The sequence below is a fragment of the Micropterus dolomieu genome, linkage group LG07, assembly GCF_021292245.1.
Source record: "Micropterus dolomieu isolate WLL.071019.BEF.003 ecotype Adirondacks linkage group LG07, ASM2129224v1, whole genome shotgun sequence".
Taxonomy (NCBI): domain Eukaryota; kingdom Metazoa; phylum Chordata; class Actinopteri; order Centrarchiformes; family Centrarchidae; genus Micropterus; species Micropterus dolomieu.
In genome coordinates, this window is record NC_060156.1 from 10,700,094 (window position 1) to 10,722,842 (window position 22,749).

Consider the following 22,749-nt stretch of genomic DNA (forward strand, 5'->3'; position numbering starts at 1 on the left):
GGCCATTTGCATTGTCTTGTTGAACTTAAATCTAATGTCTTCACTGGAAAAAATGTTGGTGTTCCTGGGTCTTACATTTTCTAAGTTAAAGATATTTTGTGATTTTTAATTTTAAGACTTAAGGAGTTTTAATTACAAATTAGCAATATTCTGGAGTACATGACAATCATGTGTTCAAATCAAAAGCAGATATGCAAAGTACAGTAGCGCATGGGAATGAAACCCTTTAGGTATATTATCAGAAGTTTCTTAAGACCTTTGTTGAAGTGTCCCAGTAACATCGTAAGTGATGTTGTCTGGCATCCAGTTCATCCAGTATTCTCCGCCCAGCGCTGTCGCCACTCTCTCCAAAAGCACTCCAAACTGCACACTGTTATTATACAACTTGTGCCACTCAGAGAGAATCATGGGAAGTGTTACGTTGTAGTCTGCTGGACCTGTGAGGTTGCTGTACATTTCTCCTGCCTGTGGAAACATATTATGAAATAATATTTTTTTAAATATTCAATATAGAACAAAATCCCTTGCACATGCTATTTTTGTACATTTACAGTACATAATACAAAAATAAAGTTAAAAAAAACAAAAAACATCTTAAGTATTTCTCTATAACTTTAAATACTTATGTGTGTTCATGTAGGACATCATAACCTATACTAACAACAGGGAAAATCTGTTTTCATGTTTTGTAAACTGGTATACCAAAAGGTAATTTGCAAGAGGAGAAAACATGAAGTATACAGTCAGAATGTGTCTGGAATCAAACCCTCATGTATATAATCAGCATTTTGTTGTTGTTTGTTGTTTTGTTGTTGTTTGAGTCCCAGTAACATCATACTGTTGACTGGAGCCGCCCCAAGCTAGAATTGCTTTATCATTCTTGAGATGTTCACCTATGTTATAGTATATCAACTGTCTGTGAGAGTTTTCTAAACATAGAAAATAAGTAAACTAATTATTGATGGATACAATTTTCTGTAAGTATTTCTTTATAAAGGGTCTGTTGATAGAGATGTGCATACTGACTGATTAAATAGATCCCACACATTTCTACAATACATTAACCCCAAAATGAAGAAAGAAATTCTAACACAAAACACCTCCCAAAACAATGAAGAAAGGTAAAGAGTGTAGCATAAAGTTGGAGGAGGACTCAATAATCATTCATGCTTTTTTCACATAGTTTCAGACAGCATATCACTTCAAAATGAAAGTCTTCAAATGTAGTGTAGTAATTTTTACCTTCTGAATCAATGGCAGCCAGTCCATCAGTAGAGCTTGCTGTAGAGTGGAGCTGTTCTGGCAGATCATTGATCTCCACACCTCAATACTTATGCTCTTTGTGTTTAAGAGCCACCCAAAGGGACCCAAGAGATCCTCACATGTTAAAGACTCAGATGCCAGACCCTAGGAAAACAGAAGCAAAAAAAGTGTTTCATACTATTACCAAAAACCTCAAACATGTCATCCCCTAAAGTCACTGCATTTCATATCACCGAGAGCTGTCAGACTTTCATCATTTCATACACATTCATGTTCTTACTGTTTTAATAAATTATACTTTATGAATTTATATCAAATAACATGCAAGTGAGTCATTTACTAAAGGTAAATTTAATCGTCAATTACATTGTATATCTATGGTAAGTGCAAGGTTGAAGCTTTAAGAGATACATTGCCAAAGGCTCATGGGCAGTTGAAATACTGCTGGCATACCTTCACAATGTTTTCCATCAAACTGTCAAGAACGTGACCGATCCAAACGCTTCCGCCAGGCTGGTTTGTCAGCAACATTAGATAAGTCAGTTGCAGCTGATCAGCGTCTTCCAGGACATTGGTCATCATTTCTGCAAACCAGGAAGAGTTTAGACAATAAAAACAAGGACAAAGCCAGATCAGTTGACCACAGTCCTATTCAATGATTTGCAGTGAAATAAAATTACATTTTCAACACAGAGTTTAAAAAAGCAATGCACCTAACTCCTTGAGTTACCCACCTTTTCTTTTGTGCAATACGTCCCAGGGGGGTAGTTTTTTCCTTGTAAGTTTCCTTTGTTTGTGTGTGTTTGTGTGTGTTTGTGTGTGTGTTTGTGTGTGTTTGTGTGTGTGTGTGTGTGTGTGTGTGTGTGTGTGTGTGTGTGTGTGTGTGTGTGTGTGTGTGTGTGTATCCATTTCCCACATGGTAACTCCTCTAGTCTTACTGTCTTCCATCGGCCCCCTGAGATAGGGTGTGAACTTCTTTTTACCACTAGGTAATACAGTACATGTACTCCATTTCCAGCATGCTACTATACTTAGTTCAACATTTTCTATCTTTTATCAGTCCCCTGATATAGGATGTGAACTTTTTCCTCTAGGTTATACAGTGCATATACTCCAGGTAGAAATAACAACAATGACTGTGGCAGAGTGTGACAAATAAAGCAAGTCACACTCCTTGCAACACAATATGTCCTGTGAATGCGTTAACCATCAGATTTCATCTCTCTGTTCTTGCTGCTTCATTGTAAGGGTTGACACCCAAAGCTCATGTTTAGCGTGTATGCCTTAGTTCAGTCCTCTATCAAACATTTCATTGAAAGTCAATTTCATCCTGAAAGGAAAACATTTGTTCACGTTTGTGTGCAGACACCAGGCTTACCTTCTACAGTATCAAGGATCAGTGTTGCTGACTTCATGGACTGAAAGCCAGTTCCAAGGATGCTCTGAACAACCATATCCACTTCAGGCACAAGATTTATAATTTCCATCACCACTTGACCGACCCTCAAAAATCTGCCAAAACACAAGGACAGAAAAAGTACAAACTGTTCACATGACAGTGGGAACTTGACCTTTGGGAGATCTGTCTTACTGATTTGTGTACAAGTCTCTAATATTTAGCCTAATGTGTGCAAGGAGAATTAAATTTTCTACTGCGGCTAATTTCAAGATGGTTTCCAGATTGTTTCTTTCTTTTTTTGTATAAGGTGGTTATAGGATTGAATGAGCTGGAAAAAGCAAATGGAAGCAAATGTACAACAAATGTTAATGAATCGATAGAAAAATGGCTTTCAACTTCCCGAAATGTTAACTGTAACGTACATTTTCAAACTATTTCTCAGACATTTTAAGCTAATTTCTTTTTTCATGTACAGTAGTGTAAAAAACCCTTCAACTTGTCTGCACATTTGTATGACATTCAGAAAGCCCATTCAGTTGCTTCAGTCAGATTATCTCTTTAGTTTTTGCAGCATTACAAAAATTGGGTAGCCTCTAATGGACTGGCAATGTATTTAGAGAACAGACTGTACTTACAGCTCCTCCTCGATGTTTTGAGGTTGTGTATCAACGCTACGCCGATTTCTCGTGATGTTGGGGCCTCCCTGTCCTACTGGGCATAAACCTCCCATCAGACTGTGCAGCAGCCCCTTGGCAAATGATATATCATGTGGAGCAACATATTTACTCCACTCCAGGAGAGCCTGGTGAGGACAAAGACAGAGGAGAAGGTATGCTGAGTGAGATTTGCTAAATTGAATTCATTTTAGCTAAATCCAACCTACATAAGAAGTTAGTCTCTTCCCATCTGTCTCTACACAATAAATATCATCGTGGCTTTTTTTTGTAAAAATCAATTTTATTTATACAGCCCCAATTCATAACAAAAATAAGTTTGTTATCACAAAGCCAAATTTAAACGAGGGCAGCCAGAAATAAGGTGACTAAATGACACTTTATATACATTGTATGTACTTTAGTATACATTTAAAAACAAAAAGTATTATTTCTTTCACACATTCATTCACCTTAGCAAATTTATTTTGACATCATAAGAAAACATCATAGAAATCATCAGTAGAACTAAAGAGCTGGTCTGCAATTTATTTTATTGACGTCTAAAAAACTGTTGATTATATTTTTTTGGGCTTTAGCACAATACTGTTTTTGTTTTGTTATTATGTAATATTGTACATTTCGATTTTTTTTTTGATATTCATTCATCGGGTATGGTAGCAGAAAGCTGAGATCAAATAAATGAGTTATTGTCACTAGCACTACAATGTTAGTAGCACTGAATTTGTAAGTGGCATGTCTGAGTAAGTTAATATGACACACATCATAGCTAGGCTATATGTCAGCATTAGATCACTAATTGATGTCAGGCTGGCTGTCAACATCTACTGTAGTTGTAGTGCTATTTAGATGTCAGTGCAGTTTTTTGTTCCCCACGTGCAATCTGGGAGTAGCAGTTACTTGTTGCTATGGCAAACAGCTTTCTTGCAGTCGAAGACTAATCATTTGGTATACTCTCTATCCCCTAATGTAAAGGTGGCTCTTGAGAATGCAAATTAGGAGAAGGATAGAAGAACGCAAACAAGCAGCTTTTGAGAAAGTGAGAGGAGAGAGCAGAGACAATAGAAATGGAAAGAGGAAAACACACAACAAGCAGATGTGTAATTTCTGGTTTCTGTCGTTCCCTCCTTTGATGAAGATGAAAACATATATGATTCTAACCTACCTGCTTTGCCACCTTCTTAGGGCTGATCCAGCCTAGAAGCATGTCCACAGTGCCTGTACTGCACGCTACTGTTAGCCACATCGGGCTACTGCTACTGTCACACAAGTACAAACGCACTGTGTCTCGGTCCAATGTTAGGCCAATAGCCTAGAGAAGAAAAGAGGATTACAGTATATATATTGAAACTATCGACAAACTCTTAATAAAGTGGTAGCTCATTTATGGTAGCTCAATTATTATCACAAATAATCAGACAGTAGTAAAAGACTATGTTCCATCAAATGAATAGTTAGACATTTTGGGAAATACATTTACAATATGTGTGCTCTTGCAGATGACACCATATGAAATTACAGCTAGGAGGTGACTTAGCATAAGACTGGAAACAGGGGGAAACCGCTAACTTAACCCGGCTCTGTCCTAAAGTAAATATAAAAAAAAAAACACCAACCAGCATGGTTAAAACAACATATATGGTTGTTTAGGTTGGAGGACTTGTTGAGATTTTTAGCTAGCTAAATACACACTAGGGCTTGCTAATGTTGCTAGCTAACGTTGCTAGCTAACGCTGCGAACTGAAGCAACTGAATGGGCTTTCTGAATGTTACACAAATGTTCAGACAAGTGGAAGGGGTTTTCAAGAAATGCATAGTGAGAAGATTAACATTTTGTTAATTATCAACATTATCATTATCAAAAATTGGCCTACAAAAAAACATAAGTTACACAACCTATGTTATTAAAAACCTAAATCAATCTTTTTTCACACATGAATTAAATGCCAGTCTCCTGGGTGAAAACCTACTAAGATGGTATGTACACCCGAAGTAGGACATTCTGGCTATTTATAATATGTGACCGTCTTTCTCATGTGTTAGTGCTGTACAAATGTGGGTCATAATTTTGACAAATGATCTATATGATTGTGTTTTTGGTGAGGACAGTCTCAACAATCTACAGCTGCACACATCTGCTAACAAATATGGTTAACCTCCTTTGTGTCGTTGGGGTCTACATGTGTTTATGTCATGTGACGTAGGTCATGTGTTTTACACAACATAAGTCTGGTTGGGAAATGAAGTTTGAAATTGCTGTTTTGGGAGGTATGGACAAACGCCACCGGTAGGGGCGCTAATTTAGGATACGCTCATATGGGTCGTACTGGAAGGCATGATTAATAGGACCTATGTTGTCGTTTAGGTTGGAGGACTTGTTGCATATCCCACCCACTGACAGGTGCCATGGTAACACAATAATCAGTGTTTTTACTTCACCTGTCACTGAATGTCATAACTGTACCTTGTCCAGTGGTATCCTGACCTCTTGTAGAACACGTTTCATCATTTCACTTAGAGAGCTATTCTGTATGACGACCTCTCCGAGGGAAATGGACACATCTAAACAGAAGCAAATCACGTGGTTATGTGGTACCCTAATGGCGTATCAGCACAAAACTGGACTGACAACATTTCTCGGAGCAGGATGTCATGCCTTCATAGTGATCCATTATTTTAAGAAATGATACAGTACCATAAAGGTATATTAAGTAATCAGTTTTTTATTTAACTTCATATAAAAAATATGTCTGATATACAGTACATTAAAAGCCATTTTGTTAAAAACAACCTAAAAAAACATTCTAAATCTTGACATATGGTATGTTAAATAAAGCTGATGGTGCAATGTTACCTTTGCCAGGCCAGTTTTGAATGTAGTGGATCAGATTAATGCCTCCAACAATAAGTGGATGCGCCGTAGGAAATGAGGCACCGGCTTCAGGGAAATTGCTCTGGATAACATGCATTGCACTAGAGAGAGAAACAGCGAAGACGACATTTAATGTCCAAAACAAGACAAAACCTCCAGGACTTACAAACTAAAAGGAGACATGCTAACAGTGGACTCCATCATAACAGTGATTAATTCTACTACACCCTTCATACATTTTCTTTCTAAACGTACTAAATAAATAAACACCTTTATACAGCTGCCCTTGCTGCATCCTAGAAAGTACATTACCCCTGTATGTTGGTGAGTAGAGACTCTGCACTGCCCAGCACTTGGTCAACAGAACCAGGAGAGAAGAGCTGGGGAATAGCTAGAAGGCTTTCCCACAGCGAGGTCTGATTTTGCAGCTGATCGAACACTAATACCCCCATCCCAGCCATTGTCGCCATCTCATCTGGTTTTGTCAGCATCAGCTCCATCAGTATCTGACAACAGGAGGCAATTTAAGAGTCAACAAAAAAGAGACCGCAACAGTTTTAGTGTAAGTATAGATGTTACAGAAATAAAAGAAGTCATCACACTGTCCTGATAACAACAAGCTGACACATGCAGGCACAAACCCACATACTGTGTGCTAGCAAACACAAACACACCTGGTTTAGTGTATGGAGCGAGACTTCAAACACAGTTTCGTTGGACTTGCAGAAAGTGGACACAGCATAGGACAGGAAGTTGGGTGAGGTTGTGTTTATCATGGGCAGCGTCATTGTGCAAACGGCCCTCTTCAAAAGTGACTCCAGTGTTTCCAGTGTTTCATTCAAAGTCTCCTGAAACTGATCCACATTATTACAGTCATGCAATAAGTGAAGGTATTCATTAAAAAAGGTTAATTATACAATATTATTAGATTTTTTGAACACAATTGTAGATTGTATTAAAGGCGGGGTATGTGATTCTGGAGAAATCCAATACCATGAAAACTACCATGATATAGAGCAAACAACAACACAGCAAGTACTGGAACTTAGTTAGCTAAGTTGTGCGCCAACAAGCTCAACGCTAAAGCTGCTGCTGCTGCTGCTAAGCTAACGTGCAGAGTGGACGAGACGGTTTCCAAGAGCCAGCACACCAACTCCAGGGGGAGATACTCACAACTCTCCTGCTACTATAGCTAACATTAAAACAACAGCATATCTTGGCGAACCTGAATGTCTGTGGGCAAGTCATTTTACACATCAACTGATGCATAAATCATGTCTGCAATGGCTGAAATAGTGCTACCCAGACCTGCCTATCTACCTGCCTGTAAGCTATATCACCAAATAAATCTCTTAAGTCATCTTGCTGCCTCCTTTGTCTGTGGTTGGGTACTTTCCCTATTGTCAGGACTTAGCAGTTTCCCAAAGATGAAATACAACCTAAAACTAGTGAGCATTATTCCAACAATACTTTAAAAACTTGGTCTTAAGTTTTAATAATATAAATGTAGTATAGTTGCAACTAACAAATGTATTTATTTATTGCTGTGCTGCAGGCTTTAGATTTGGATTTGAGTTAGACACCAAAATCAAGACTTGACTGAAGACTGCGAAAATATGATCAGTTGTTAGACTAAGTTAGGTAAAATCTCAGCAACATAAGTTGAGCATACAAGTTTATATTTTGGTTAACTTGTGATGCCGCCATTCACTGTGGAAATAGTATGTGTTGCAAATTATTAGTTTCAAATACAGTTTTCTTAGATTTCTTTATGCTTTGTCACTTTGGAGCAGCTTCAAGGTTGGTGTTGTTACTTCAGAATGCTTTGAGTGGCTTGACTACTTTCCTGGGGGGATTAAATTGAATTTAAATTGAACTACTTTATTGTTTTACTTTATTTTCTAATGCCTCAATAACAAATTCTCCTTCTACTAAAACATAATGTACTATTTTGTGCAATGTAGTTTTGCTTACAAAAGAAGTAGAACAAAGGGGACAACAACAATGACCTATACATAAGAGACCAAACAACGTTTTCAGTAGTGACTCATATCCCACCTGATCTCCCAGAGCAGTAGTATTGAAGCCATTCATGAGAGAGCCATTATTATAGCTTCGTTGGTAAGATGAACCTTCAACACAAGAAAAACATTGTTGAAAAAGCTGAATATCGCAGTAACAGCAACGCCTAATATCATAGTCACCATATAATGCAAACATGAGAAGGGGCTTGAGTAACAAAATGACCAAATGTTCCAAAAAGTACATAAAGTGTGGTTCTTAAAGTAGTAGTTCAACATTTTGGGAAATGCTTATTTACCTACACGCTTTAAATGAAAAGATTATTACTAATAATGATGATAATCAAAACTAAACTTAACAAATTGCAATTATTATTATTACAACCATTTCTAGTATTAAAGTGTAGCCTTCTCCAATTCTACGTGTGGTTTGTTCAAGTTGTGTATCATAGCCCAGTAGAAGCTGCTATGAGTAAGTCAAAAACACTGTACTGTCTCTTTTGAGATGTATTAAACAGTGGAAAACTAAAATGTAATATGAGTGCTATGTAAGTTATATCATTGATTGTGGTTGTTTTTGTAGTATTATTAAAATGATAATTTTATGAATGGTGTCACAGTGTTATGTTAAATTCTTGGCAGACCGTTAGCTAGCCATACAGTACATACTGTGCATGCACGTAACTTGTGCCAAGGCATGCATGAAAGCCAATATTAACGTGAATAAATCATTTTGCGCTGGAACTGTTGAAATGAATTATTTTGCTTAAAAGTGTCAGTAATTGTATGCAGTGGAATTGTGAAAACAAACACGTTTGGTAAACGGGCCAATTTGCATTGATGATTAATTAAAGTGCAAGCAGTTTTATTTGCTCTCATTGATTGTCATCATGAACAAGAGGAAGTGTGGAAATGACATTTGTCGGTTTTTGGGGCAGCGTAAGAAAAGTTGATAGCAGTGAGAAAATGACCAGTCAGATGATAAAAGTGTACTGTATTACAAGTCAGTGTTTCTTGATATAATACTTATTGTCATTCTGATCAGAAATGGTTAGTAATCCATTCCTTAACATAACAGCGAGGTACTCCAGTAGTTTACTGGTTATTTTATGTTCTCCCTGGCGCATTCATAGTAAAGAGAGAGAGGGAGAGTGAGAGCTTGAGGATGCCGGCAGGGCAGGGAGAGCAGGTGACATGGAGGTGAGTGACGCATGTTCACGTCACGTGGCCTTGGAGCAGATAGATATTGATCTTCTTATCTAACGCTAAACATGCAAGCAAAGCAAAGTGAAATTTTCCTAAATGTCAAAGTAATCCTTTTACAAAGTTAATTAGGATACCCATTTTGTTTCTCATGTTTCGCACTAGAAAACTAACTAAAGATTTAAAAATGTATAAAAATGTATTTTGTATTTTGGAATAGTAAAAAGGGTCTATGTAATGAGTATAACAAACCCAAAATGTTGTTCATGGTCTCAATCAGCGCTGCAGGATCATCACTAGGGTCCCTTTTGAATTTGAAAAATTCTCCTCCTTGAATCAGGTCTGCCAGCGGGGACCCCTTCAGCATGAGGGGCAAGCTATCATTCACAGGCAAAAAGATTAGATGAGGCACACTCAACCAAATGTATGGAATTTTCCAATGAGTGGTTTCATCCATCTTTCTGAAAAGCTGAAACATCTTCCCAGTCATTTATATACATATTTTTACAGTAGCTAAATAATCAACTCAATGGTACGTTTTGAACACTGTGTCAATTTGACAAAAGTTATTAAAGCAATTATTTTAAATAATAAAATAAAAATATTTTAAAGCAACATTTTTTATTAGTGTTTGCTCCCATATGTTTCTGACTGTGTGCTAGTAGCTAAAACCCCTATGTTGGTAACAATATTTGCCACTAATGTTAATAGATACTTATTTATCTTAGAGTAAAGAATGGAAAGTCCAAGAACTCATTTAATCTTTTTCAGAAAAACCCAGTTACAGAAGGGGGTGGAACAAAAGCTAGCTTAAAGAGGAGGTGAGACTTTGGCTCACTAAAGCCAACAAAAGCCTGACTACAGGCAGAGGGTTTGACAAACAGGTTTTTCAGTGACCTTTATTCCTATGTCTGCAATTCACATTTCAGTGACAGCACAACAGCTTAAGTAACAAAAGTAAAGAAAACAATTCTAAGCCATTACCACGAACTGGTGTTGGTATTTAACACGTGAATTACTTACACGTTTCCATGAACTAAAGGGCCTGTTTCTTGAAGATGTTTTAGGTATTGACAGAGTTGTTTTAAAGAAAATACAGTCAAATAAAAAAAAGGTTAACAGTCGTCTACTGCTGTTTAACAGAGAAAAAAATACCAGAAAAAACATTGTTGATTTTTTTTAATGCGGCTTCATAAAACTGGTGGTGGGTTATTTTTAAGCAAGGGATAAGGATTCCCTTCTGCCACAGGATGTCTGTTGTTGATATATTTCCATGAGCACTCATGTGCTACTGCTATGCTGAGGTATGTCCCGCCTTTGTCACACCTGTATATAGCTGACGTTACATGAACCAGTCAGATGCAGTGATACTGACAGGAATTGAATAAACATGTGTTTGGGTTTTTTGCAATATAGGTCAGATAATAGACAATATACACTTTGTACTGATGAATGAGGGTACCTTGTATCCCTTGTGTATCTCCGAGTGGATTTTGATGCAGATGGGTCCACCAGGCGTGATTTGTTCTGACAATTGCTGTCTACGTTGCACATGAGGGTCTGAAGGAAAGGGAAGAAGCCTGTGCTTGGGAGGTTTCGGGGTGCCACATAACCTGGAGGATACATGACAAAGTTACAATTGCCAGGACCCTTTCATTCAGAATTATTTCAAAATCCCAGGAGACTATGTCATTACTTATCTACATTTGGTAAACAAGATGACACTACTGGAAGTTAGTTACAAGGTTTTTATATTAATTCACCAACACCTAGAAACATTTCGGCAACAGAAAAACAAATCCATGAGTAAAAGAGTTAATTCCCGTTGCGGGAATCCGATGGTCGAGATTATATGCAGGGTGCAAACTATGGGGGAGCTCGGCTCCTCTTAACAAAACGGTAGTTCCCCTAATGGATCATGGGTAAATAGATTTCTATAGGATATGTGTTTGTGCTTTAATAAATTTCTTTCATGATTAGAGAGGCTGCTGTCAGTTTATCCTGACCATCCTGTTGGAGTGTGGGGAGATTCAAATAATCTATGACGTTATGCTGCTATACCGCTTGCATAAATGCGCACAGCGTCTTTGTTAATGGCGAGACGAATCATCCTATTTCACCCATCCACCCCCACCCTACCCTACTATTAATCAGAAGGTTAATTTTTATGACAAAGGTAGTGTTACAATACAGTAATATTGTAATATAACTAATAACTCTCAAATGACAGTAACTAGTAATCTATAATGTATTATATTTTTGAAGTAACTTGCCCAACACTGATCATTACCAGTTGAGTAACTTTTACCATCTTTTGTCAGCAAAGAATCCCAACTATTGTTTAGATTCAGGACAAAGAAAAAGAGGCGAAATAGAATGAAGATCAGATTGCAGCCAAACTGCCATTCACTGACTGACCTCTACTATTCCTTCATGTTAATATTATCTCATGAAGCAATCTTTCATCTTGGCACACCTCTCTTTGAAAGAATCAAATTACATCAGACCACAAGTTTAACACCTATACTCACGCAGCCAATGAGAATGTGTGTACAGTAGTAAATAAGAGTTTATGTAACAAAAGATAAAACTGTGAAATAGAAAAACAATGACTCATGATAGTTAAAAAGAACAATAAAGAAGCAAGTTACACAGGCGTTCATCAAAGGGAACAACTTTGTACCCGCACACTAATAATGGAACAGCAATAGGCGCAAATCAAATAATAGGAAAAACTTTGTAATGTCATAATGAAAATGTGGGAGGGACAAAAGCCTAGGGTGTTATGTTATATGCAAGGACTCAAAAGCATTGTCCAACAATGTAAAAAAAAAAACATATCATTTAGTATATTTAGGTGAAGATTTTTATACAATTTGTTTTCTATCATGACACTTTAGCACAAGCTTCCAAATACAACAGCCAACAGCCATCTTTTTTATTTGCAGAGTACTTTGCAACACTACATTGATTCAAGGCAAGTTTCTATATTAGGGCACACAGGGGTAATTAAATTACACGTGAATCCCTGCATCTATAGAAACTGATCCATCAAAAGACTGAACAGACTGTAAAATATATACTTCATCACATGTGCACATAGGGGTAAATGTACTTCCGTGAGGTTGCAAAGTACAAAATAACTGGGCTTCCTTATAAGTGAAAAGCCTGTGGGATGTTTTTCCAAACTGCCGCTCCCTGTACAACCACCTACTCCAGTCTCACCTGAACCTGAGGATCGTGGACTACAAAGGCAGAAATATATACGTAACACTTCCTCCTTAAGCACTTTTACCCACATTACATGCAGATTAAAAATGAGTCCAAACACCATGTCAACGGTGCCAACAGTGTGTGGTTGTCCATGTCAAGTCCATGTTGTGTTAATGCAGACTTTAGACATCTGGATCTGACTATTCAGTTCCCCAGTTTCAGATTTTGCTTTCATCTTTATGAAAAATCAGACTCACTGAACAACCTGTTTCAAACATTTTCAAATAGATGACAGCCAACAAATCTTTAACTTAATACTCTGAAAATACATTATAAATACACGTGTTTAAGATATTGTAAACTTGTAAAAGGAGTTTTCAATGTTTTTATTGAGTTTATTTGTGTCCTAACGGCCTTCTTTGGAAGTACTGGGGCAGCTTATAGGCGAAATAGGATAGGCAGGCAACAGTTTATTTGGTTTGTAAGTTGTGTAGCATCATCCTGTTTGCGTTTGATTGTAGTAGACCCCACCAGGGGCCTCATAAACGGTGCTCACGTAACCTGTTAAAAGGTTGTGTCTGTGCTGCAAACTTTTCTCTGGCTCTGTCAGTAAAACTACTCCAGTTTTTGTGTTATGTCTTGTGAAGCAGGGGAGACCGGGGAGTGTTGTAACACTGGGTTAGTGGAAATACCGTCAGTTTGACCAATCAGAAAAGAACTGCGGTGATGTCATCAATATCGTAGACTCCAATTTTCTTTTTCAAGCTCACATGAGAACTGGCATGTCCCTGTTAGCAAGACTGAGTTTTACAACCAAGAAAATTGTGTTCAAGAAAGACAGTATTGTTTTAATCAAGATTATTTTTTGCCTAGCGTTTATTCTGTTGTAGATAGAATAGATAGAAATGTTGCACCTTATATCATCTAAAGTAGCAATTTCTCTAATTTAATTTGATGCTTTGCATTCATGCTAACTTCAATAAAAAGCTAGCTATCTAATGGATGGTTGTTGTGGGGATGGTTGAAACAGTTCATCAGAAATGTTACAACCATTTTTATTTTTATTGCACTTTTCACCTTTTTTCTAACATGACTAGGCAGTAGAAGCATAAGACAGACAGGGGTAAAGCAAAGCAAACAAGCAAAAGGCCCAAGCCTAATGATCAAGAGGATTCTGTGTCTTCAAATCTCTGCATTGTGTGGATGGATCACTTTACAAACTCAAGGCCAAAAGAAATGTGGGTCAAGATCAGAGGTGGAAAGTAACGTATTACATTTACTCGCGTAACTGTAATTGAGTAGTTTTTTTGTGTACTTGTACTTTTTTAAGTTGTTTTTATAATCTGTAATTTTACTTTTACCTAAGTATGTTTTCTTTGAAGTATTGTACTTCACTGTGGAGAGTCCGACCCGTGGCGCTGAACCTCGCGGCCAGCACAGCGCAAATTGCTTCCTATCTGGAAGGGCCATCTCCTAGGGCGCAAAATGTCAGGGGGCTGCATAGGCAAGAGGTTCTCGATTCAGCGCAAATCAACTCTGCGTAGCTGATGTGACACTGGCGATTTTTTAATCATGTGCGTAACTGGTAGGTTACAGTTTAGCAATATAAACATCTTGAAACTAAAGTGCAGCCCTGCTCTCTTTTAGATCAGAGCTGCTGAAGTTAACGTGTGGATTTGTGGTGAGATAGGCCTATCTGCCTGATCAGTAGTGTTTTTGGTTGGGTTTGGTTTCACATGCAGCATGCTAATATTTTGAATTGTCACATACCGCCTGAATATTGTGTTTCACTTTATATAGATGGGGATGAACTATAAATTGGTGCAATGCTCAAAATTTCAAATCTCGCCTAGGGCTCCAACACTGTCATGGCTGGCCCTGAGTAGCACATCGAACATTTGTAAAACATTTGCTGCGGACTGTCGGTGATCGTTCCCTCTGGCTGGATGAAGCCTGACGCTTCTCATGATCCATGATGATACGGAAGATTTAGAAACGGCAGTGGCAAAAATAGCATTTCATGGGTTACTAAGAGGAGGCAAGCTCCCTCGTAGTTTGCACCCTGCTTGTACCACGGGTACAAGTTAATAAAAGACGTTTTCATAGTATAGTAAGAGGCTTTGCTCAAATTAGCCAAAAAGACATTGGTGCATGACATTGCTAAAGTTGGTTGGCACTAGCAACCTGCTGATAACTAGTTAATTATGCTTAGGCCTATGTTAATAAAAAAATTATTATGCTACGCCTATAAAGTCACATTAAAATTACCACCTGTTTGAATGTAGCCTAAATAGGGATATGACTTTATATACAGTCCAGTGTTTCCCATTTTCCCAGTCCAGTGCAGCCTGCCATTGTCTAAATTGTTCCGCCCACCGTTTCATAATGAAGCAAAAACATTCACAAAACTTCTCATAATAACAACAAGTTCTCTAACATTGTTTTGTGCCATTGCTTTAGCAAATAATCTGTCAAACAAACTAATATCTGGCTTTGTGCCCTCATCAAATCGCAAAAGACTGCGATTTAATTAAATAAGTATAATAAGAAGGCCTATAAATAAGATATTAAATCAGTATAAATAAGTTATTTTAGGAGGTTAAAAAGGTACCTTTTACTCTGAGTAAATTTTAAGTGAGCTACTTTTTACTTTTACTTGAGTAGATTTTTATAACAGTAACTTTACTTTTACTTGAGTAAAAATTCATCAGTGTAACAGCACTTTTACTTAAGTACAATATTGTAATATTCTTTCCAACTCTGGTCAAGATCAGTTAAGTCTGCACTCCAGGGGCAGCCATCTACATTTGCCATAGTTGTGACAGTGATTGAACCTGTGACACACACATAAATAGTTTTTCAGTTAATGTAAAGTTTTGAAAAAAAACTTTATCACTTAAAATTGTTCAGCTTATTCAGAACAATGTCTTGTTTATTCTTCAATAATGTTCTTGTATAAATTGTACTGTGTGCATCTTATTTTAGCAAATTACCTCTCATTGTTACATCTAGGGCTGCACGATGTGGAAAAAAAGTCATATTTTGATTATTGCGGACAATATTGCGATTTATGATTGTGATTCGATTATAATGGAACAAATGGTACTGTAAGTCTACTTGCTTGATAATCAAGGAAAATGAACAAAATACTGACATTTTGAAATGTGTTTTTGAACAAAGTTAAGCGATAAACAGATGAGACAGGAGCATTTGCAGCTTTGTTTCACACATAGGCTGAAATGAAGCCCTACATGAAGAGTCAGTATAAGAAAATAAAATATTTTTTTGAACTTTGAATCATGCAAAGGTCTGGAAAAGCAGGTTAATACGTCTCCTTTAAATAAACAGTAGAGTTTTCAGTTAATACTATACTGTTAGTATAACAATAATAGCCTAAATTACTTACTATATTCATTATAATTTCATATAATAGTATAGCCTATTTTAAATCCAGTTACTGTTCCATTTATGTGGGTTATTTATTTATTTATTTAATCCTTGTGCAAGAAAAAGGCTCTACATTGGTCTCTAATTTGTTAATGCTAAGAACTAACTTGTCAATAATCATATTGTTCAACATTTAATGATTTGCTGTAGCCTACGTCAGACCTTTTTAATGTCCAGCCCCATCCAGGCTGTGATTGGTCGGTTGACGAAAAGTGAAACTTAACAGGCACGTGGGCTTTATGAAAGGTTGAACAACAAAAGGCACCTTAAACCTTAAATGGCCAGCAAGCCAAACCCAGATATTCCCTATCTTTTCCCAGTTTTCTTCTGTCTTACTGCTTCACCTGCTGCCATCGTCTCTCTGTCAGAGAGCAACAGGTGTTGGCGAATTCCGCATGCCTGCTGAGAATTGCATGCTCGCGGGTGGTAACCTGAGTCTATGGTGGTAACGCTAATTCATGCTGAGAAAAGAGGTGGATGCAAATCTCTGCAGGTAGCCTCCAACATCTGTTCTGTCGAATTATGCATCCACCACTGTGCACACTGATCAAACGCGGTTATCGCCACATATTTTAGCTGAATCGTGAGGAATGGTAGCCTACTTCTAGCGTAATTCGTGTAATAAATCATTAACGACTCTAAACGTTCATAAATATCCTTCGAATCATTTATCAACATTGATGTACTCTACAAAGGATATTATAGCGTTGTAAACCAGTTTTTGGAGGTGCATGCAATTCTCAGTAGGTAGGCTCTGCAAAAGTCGGCATAATACGGAGCACCGCCATTTCTGTCGTTGCTGCGGTGGCGCGTCCGACTATGTTTTAAACAATTCGCGGCGGGACTCGGGGTTACGGTAGGTTGTTGTCGTAAAAGTTATTGGCACACTGCTCATGAATCATTTTTTTGATTGCACATTGGCGATTAGATTAATCGTGCAGCCCTAGTTACATCCATCCCCAGCTAGTGTTACAACTCAACCCAGTTGTAAGGTAGTAGTTGTCCCAGTGGCTTATATTTGTAGGGTAGAAGACGGGCAGTATGTATGAAAATGTGAGAGACCACTGAGTTACTGACGCTCAAACAAAAGGTTACTTTCATCCCCGGTCTACCTAGTTTATGAAAAATTACGTCGGCCACTACCATAACCTTACAACCATAACCAGTTGTAGAAATCCAAGATGACATCAAATAGCATTAAATTGTTGCAGGAAAGAGCGTCAATCGATTTTATATCTTCTAACACCGTGCATATAGGCTATCACCATTTAGTTTTCATTTCAGTTTTGTGTGTAAAATCGCTGCGGTGAACAAGGCTGCACTGGCAGGCGCACGGAGCGCTGAGACACCGCGGAGGCGCACAAACAGATCTGCCTTCTCACTTCGGCTCACCCGGCACATCTTCACCACCTGCACGAATTGTGAAGATTAGCCTACCTGCCCGTGATGATGATTAGCTAAAAGTTGATTTAGATTCCCGAGAACCGTGCTCTTGTATCTGTGTGCTAAGTCCAGCATTAGACAGACCAACCCAAAAGGAAAAGTGATCGTCTGCCGAAAACTGATTGCTGTCTGCTGAGCTGTATTGCCCAATCTCTTTAATCACTTTCTAACAAGTGAAATAGCCTACTGCATTTTATGGGTTGTATTAGCCATTTAAAGGTATTTTAAGTGGTAAAAAGTACTAGGTGAGCTATAATCTGTCAAATATAACTCTTCTAAATGAAATCAAGTAATTTCAGGGCAGAAATAACCTTTCAGTCAATAACAAAAGGCTGCAATCATTTTCTGGCAAGTGAAATACTGCATTTTATGAGTTGTAGTGGCCATTTAAAGGTATTTTAACGGTAAAAAAGAGTGGATTGGTTGGTAGGCCTACACAGCAAGTAAAATAATGCAGTCATAAGGATAATTGCAAAATTGTCTTCATTTTATATCTAAATTGGCAGTAAGTCATGTTAATTAGGCTACAGCCCGTTTTCCAAATATAAACAAAGATATTACACATAGGCTTACCAAACATCAGTTTTCGGCAGACAATCACTTTTCGGCACAACACCTGTCTTCACTGTTAGCAGGCTCATTCATGCATCAATATTCATGAGGTGTTTTGCTTCAACCACTTATGGCTGAATGTGGGCGTGTAGAGGGCAAGATGTGAGGCTAATCCATGTGCGCACATATCCCGTTTGAGTTTTCTGTATGTCTATAATGAGACACCTGGTCTCCTTTTGGGTTCTTGTCAAAATCCTGACAAATAGTAAGACGTGTCATGTTTACACTTACATGCATCTTTTATTACTGGAGGGAACTGGTTTCGGGTCACAGCAAGGATGATGAAGATGATCAGAGGCCAGATGATCAGAGTCAATGACCATATCTGTAACACAATACAAAAAACAGTAATAATCAGTTTACCAATTTCCAGAATGACAGGCTACTGAAAAATGAAGTATCCAATCTGTAAAGGTGCAGTTGCAAATGTCATTTATTCCCCGCTAAAATTTAGGCTAATAGGAATCCACAGGAATCCAACATAAAACAATAGTTCCCACTGCACTTGAAAGCCACTCACCGGCTGTCTGATGATTGCCAGCCCATTCTTCCAGAGAAGAAGTTGCAGCTGCCTGAAGAAGGCCATCAGTCTAAAATAAGACACAATATTTGAAAATCATCCTTCCATCAGCTAGGCTGATTGGCTCCATTATAATGTAATTTGAAATGTAGTGTATTGTTGTTAATCCAACATGGCGGTGTAGCCTATTAGGGCCAGGTAGGCTAATACAAATGAGGGAGCTGTGGGACTGTCTGGGTTAATATTCCGAGATGAAACTCCTTTCTGAGATTTAAGTCTTATGCTACATTTAAAAAAGCGTGAATATTCTCTGAGATTAAAATGGCATCTTCCTTTTGTTCAAAGACCATGAACTAAAAAAAAACTCTTGTCATGTCCACACTGTTTCTTGTCTTGGATTACTGATAAGGGAACATTATTATTGGCATTAATTGCAGTTAAACGTGACAATATCTACACTGAAGTGCATTCAGAGGATCTGACCAAGAGGAAGAGATAGCATTTAGGCTATAGAATAGATGTGGAGTCTGGGGAGACAGCCTTTCTCAGTCTTGAGCCACATTGGAAGCTTATTTCTCAGGGGACAGAGTCTGCATAAGATATAACAATCTCACAGAAGTTCACTGTACCGAAACACTTGGTGTGGTGTTATAATTCCCAGTAAACAAGTAGGCCTTTAACATAAGGTAATGATTTAGGATATTAAATGCTGGGCATTGATATCTTTGCTTGTCACAAGTTGCTGAAAGTTATGTGTGACTGACAAAAAATGACTTGAATGATGATGAAAATCATATCAATAGCTTTACCATGCGCACTCGTAGCCTAATAATAAAGTAATAATGTACAAATAATCCATAGAACCTACCTGGCTGCGTCTGTCCTCTTTAATTGGTCAAATGAATAGTTATCTGACTGTTTCTCGCAGGCTTGTTGGGGTGGACATGGCGCTGGGTGGCCTCTAACACCTTTCCATCAGTCGGTTATGGGGGTGAAAAACAGAATAAATTCACGCTCAGAAACTAAAAAATCCTTCTTCGGTGACACCGCAGTTATTGAAGCCTAAAGGATAAATGTAACATCAGCCTTCACCCTTCTGCTCCTTGTAGCGACACCCTCCTGTTAGAAGGTAAGTCATGGGCGTGTTCTCAACCCAGAGTTGAGATCAGGAGCCAGAGTTGCTGTACAGGCTTCTCTGCGCTTTAATTAGAGCACTTTCCCACCCAAACCCCCATAGTCACAGTGTTTGCCCCCAGACCACTTAAATTAATTAAATCGAAAGAAGAAGTAGAGCTGTACATAAAATAAAAAAAACTACTAAATATAAACACCACCGCTGTAATTGTATAAAATTGGAGCTTTAGTTATCCCCGACAGAAAGTGTTTCCCCTGCCGCGGGAGTGCGCGTGCATTTAGCGGTGAAGACGGACCTTCGACTTCATCAAAGTGAATGAAAAATATTCCATGTGGATTGTTTAATCTACCATTATAGTATCGTTTTATTAACGAGGTTTGTGTAGAGCAAGCTAGCACTTATAAACGTTTTTATAGGCTTACGGTATGTGTTACCGAACTTCGTATTATTCATTGCACTCAGTTGAGAATTTCACTCGTAAAGCAAACATTTATTTCGCGATCCTTAAAACAGACAAAGTTATTATTACAGGTGATTTTAATATTCATATGGGCGTCGACAATGGTAGCCTTAGTGCTGCATTTATCTCATCTCTTTATATCTTAAACCCAATCACGGTTTTAACCACACCTTGTTCTGGCTATGGCTATGCCTAATTGTCTTTCCACAGAATCCCTTTTTTATGGGAGCACTATTTAATAACTATTTAAATTCCTTTACCGGACTACACCATTTGGTGCGGAAGATTCCTAATCATTATGACAACATTCTTTATCTCCTGCCCTCAACCGCTACAGATTTATCTTCAAACTCAGGAACCTTAGAAACAGCTGTAAAACCTCATATACCTATCACATTGTTTTTTCAACCTTCACCAACTAACTTTAACTTATTTTATCCAAGCCATCAACCTGTCTCAGCTGCTTAAAGAAGTTTTGTCCTTATTCTTTACTAGACAAGATCAACCTGTTAAAAACAGGGTCGGTACCACATTCTTTAAAAATAGCTGTAATGAAACCTGTTCTTAAAAAGATCTAACCTATATCTAACCTTCCTTTTCTCTCTCTAAGATCTTTGAGAAAGCAGTCGCCAATCACTTGTGACTTTCTACATAATAAACTGATGTGCTAGTTAATTTGAGGTGAAAATTACAATGATCTTCTAATTGAATCAGACAAAAGATTTGTCTTGTTAGATCTTAATGCTACATTTGACACCACTGACCATCATATCCTATTACATAGACAACATTTAACTGCCATTAAAGAAACTGCGCTAAGCTGAAGTCCTATTTATCAGATCGATCTCAGCTAGTAGATTTTAATCATGAATCCTGCATGCCTCTGAGTTAAAGTTGAGTAGAAGTATAAAGTAGCAGAAAATGGAAAGAACTAAGTAAAGTACAAGTACCTCAAAATTGTACTGACAAAGTGAGTAAATGTAGGCCTACTTAGGTATTCTTCACCACTGCTAATCCACCACTGATGGTCAAATTTCAGATCTCATCTTAATTGGCCTCTCTTTAAAGCTGCAATGATCTTAAATTTACTACAATACCATCACGTTACTGTAAGGATTATACTTTGTGTAATATATTCTTTAATGACATGAAGTAGTCAATGAGCTGATATTACAAGTGTCTTGAGTGCTGCTTTAAAATTAATTGTATCTATGGTTCTTATTCAGGGTCATTCTGGAAACTTGAGTAGTGATTAATGGAGGGAACTATGTCATTAAATGTTACAAAAATTTTACATTGTTGTTCAATAGTAGAGCACTGATTTACAACACCAGGGAGGCATGGGTCTCCACAGGGAAAAATCACACTGACCTGATCATGTGGGAGAAAAATCTAACCAAAGCAGTGAATTCTCTAGACGCTGGACCTCTTATGACTATGTTGAGAGGACAAAGACAAAATAAATCCAAGTCATACTTACAGATAAATGATAATGTAACAAACACTAGTATAAGATATAAAGAAGATTAAAAAAATAGTATAAAATTACTATCTCAGTTGCTACTTTTACACACAGCTATGCAGGCAAGAAGTCAAGATTTCAACAATTACAGACAGAAGAAAATCTGCTTTTAATGTTATTAAAGGTTGATGTGACTGAAGCTAATGTCATTCTTACACACACACTCACAAACCTTGTGTTTGCATAAATACAACTGTTGATACGGACAATGCTGTATGACACGCCAGTATTATACATTATGCCATGTTTTTCCTGAGAGTAAGGTCTCAGGGTTGGGCACAAGAAGGGCACAGGTGACGCTATTGTACTGTTAAGATTGAAACATCAACAAGAATGTCATCCACAAGGTAGGGCTACTGGTTTTCTATCTTGATACCGTGTCAAAGTAATTTAATCAGGTTGCAGAAGCTAATCTAGACACAGATTTTAAATAGTACTGGATTCTTAGGCTTAAACTGTACCCTTCTCAGAACCACAATGACACACAAATAAAGATTCTCAGTCATCCAGGTCATAGTTATCCAACGAAGGTTAAAAATCAAGGGCAACTGGACTTGGTTGAAGATACTGGAAGACGTTTCGTCCATCATCCAAAGGACTTCTTCAGTTCTGACTGACTGGCAGGGAAACTCAGCTATTTAACCTCAGTGGGGTCGTTATCCCGGGTCATCGATACCGCTGGTTTGTTAGTGTTCCTGGTTGCTGTGACGACAGTCGTTACAGTCGTTAAGACTACCTGTGGCCAAGACTGAACGACCATCGTTGGTATCTTCACCTGAGGTCAATAGGTTACGTTTGTTGAGTTTCCTGGGAAGTGATGAAAGGACAGCATTGTAAGTGGGGGATAAGTGGTGGCGTAGACCCCCTCCCCTGTTCAATGACGGCTTCTCAACCCTGGTGTAGATGGCTTCCTTGACACCTCTTTCAAACCATCCATCTTCTCTGTCTAAAATGTGCACCTGGTG

The 22,749-nt window shown here is 37.9% G+C and overlaps 1 protein-coding gene across 1 annotated transcript; it reads right to left on the bottom strand.

Annotated features, from left to right (window-relative positions):
• Positions 1-249: 249 nt before the first annotated feature.
• Positions 250-6,996, bottom strand: LOC123974074. The gene is made up of 10 exons (XM_046054510.1): positions 6,883-6,996; positions 6,521-6,714; positions 6,191-6,309; positions 5,801-5,898; positions 4,502-4,648; positions 3,298-3,464; positions 2,642-2,775; positions 1,717-1,847; positions 1,243-1,407; positions 250-465 (listed from the first exon to the last, which is right to left on the bottom strand). The coding sequence occupies exons 1-10, from the start codon at positions 6,994-6,996 to the stop codon at positions 250-252; spliced, it is 1,485 nt and encodes a 494-aa protein (XP_045910466.1).
• Between the last annotated feature and the right edge of the window lie 15,753 nt (positions 6,997-22,749).

Coding starts and splice junctions, on each gene's coding strand:
- LOC123974074 (XM_046054510.1), bottom strand. CDS start 6,996: ATGACGCTGCCCATGATAAACACAACCTCACCCAACTTCCTGTCCTAT. Junction 6,715..6,882: donor CGCTCCATACACTAAACCAG/GTGTGTTTGTGT, acceptor TCCTGTTGTCAG/ATACTGATGGAGCTGATGCT. Junction 4,649..5,800: donor TCAGGATACCACTGGACAAG/GTACAGTTATGA, acceptor TTTCTTCTCTAG/GCTATTGGCCTAACATTGGA.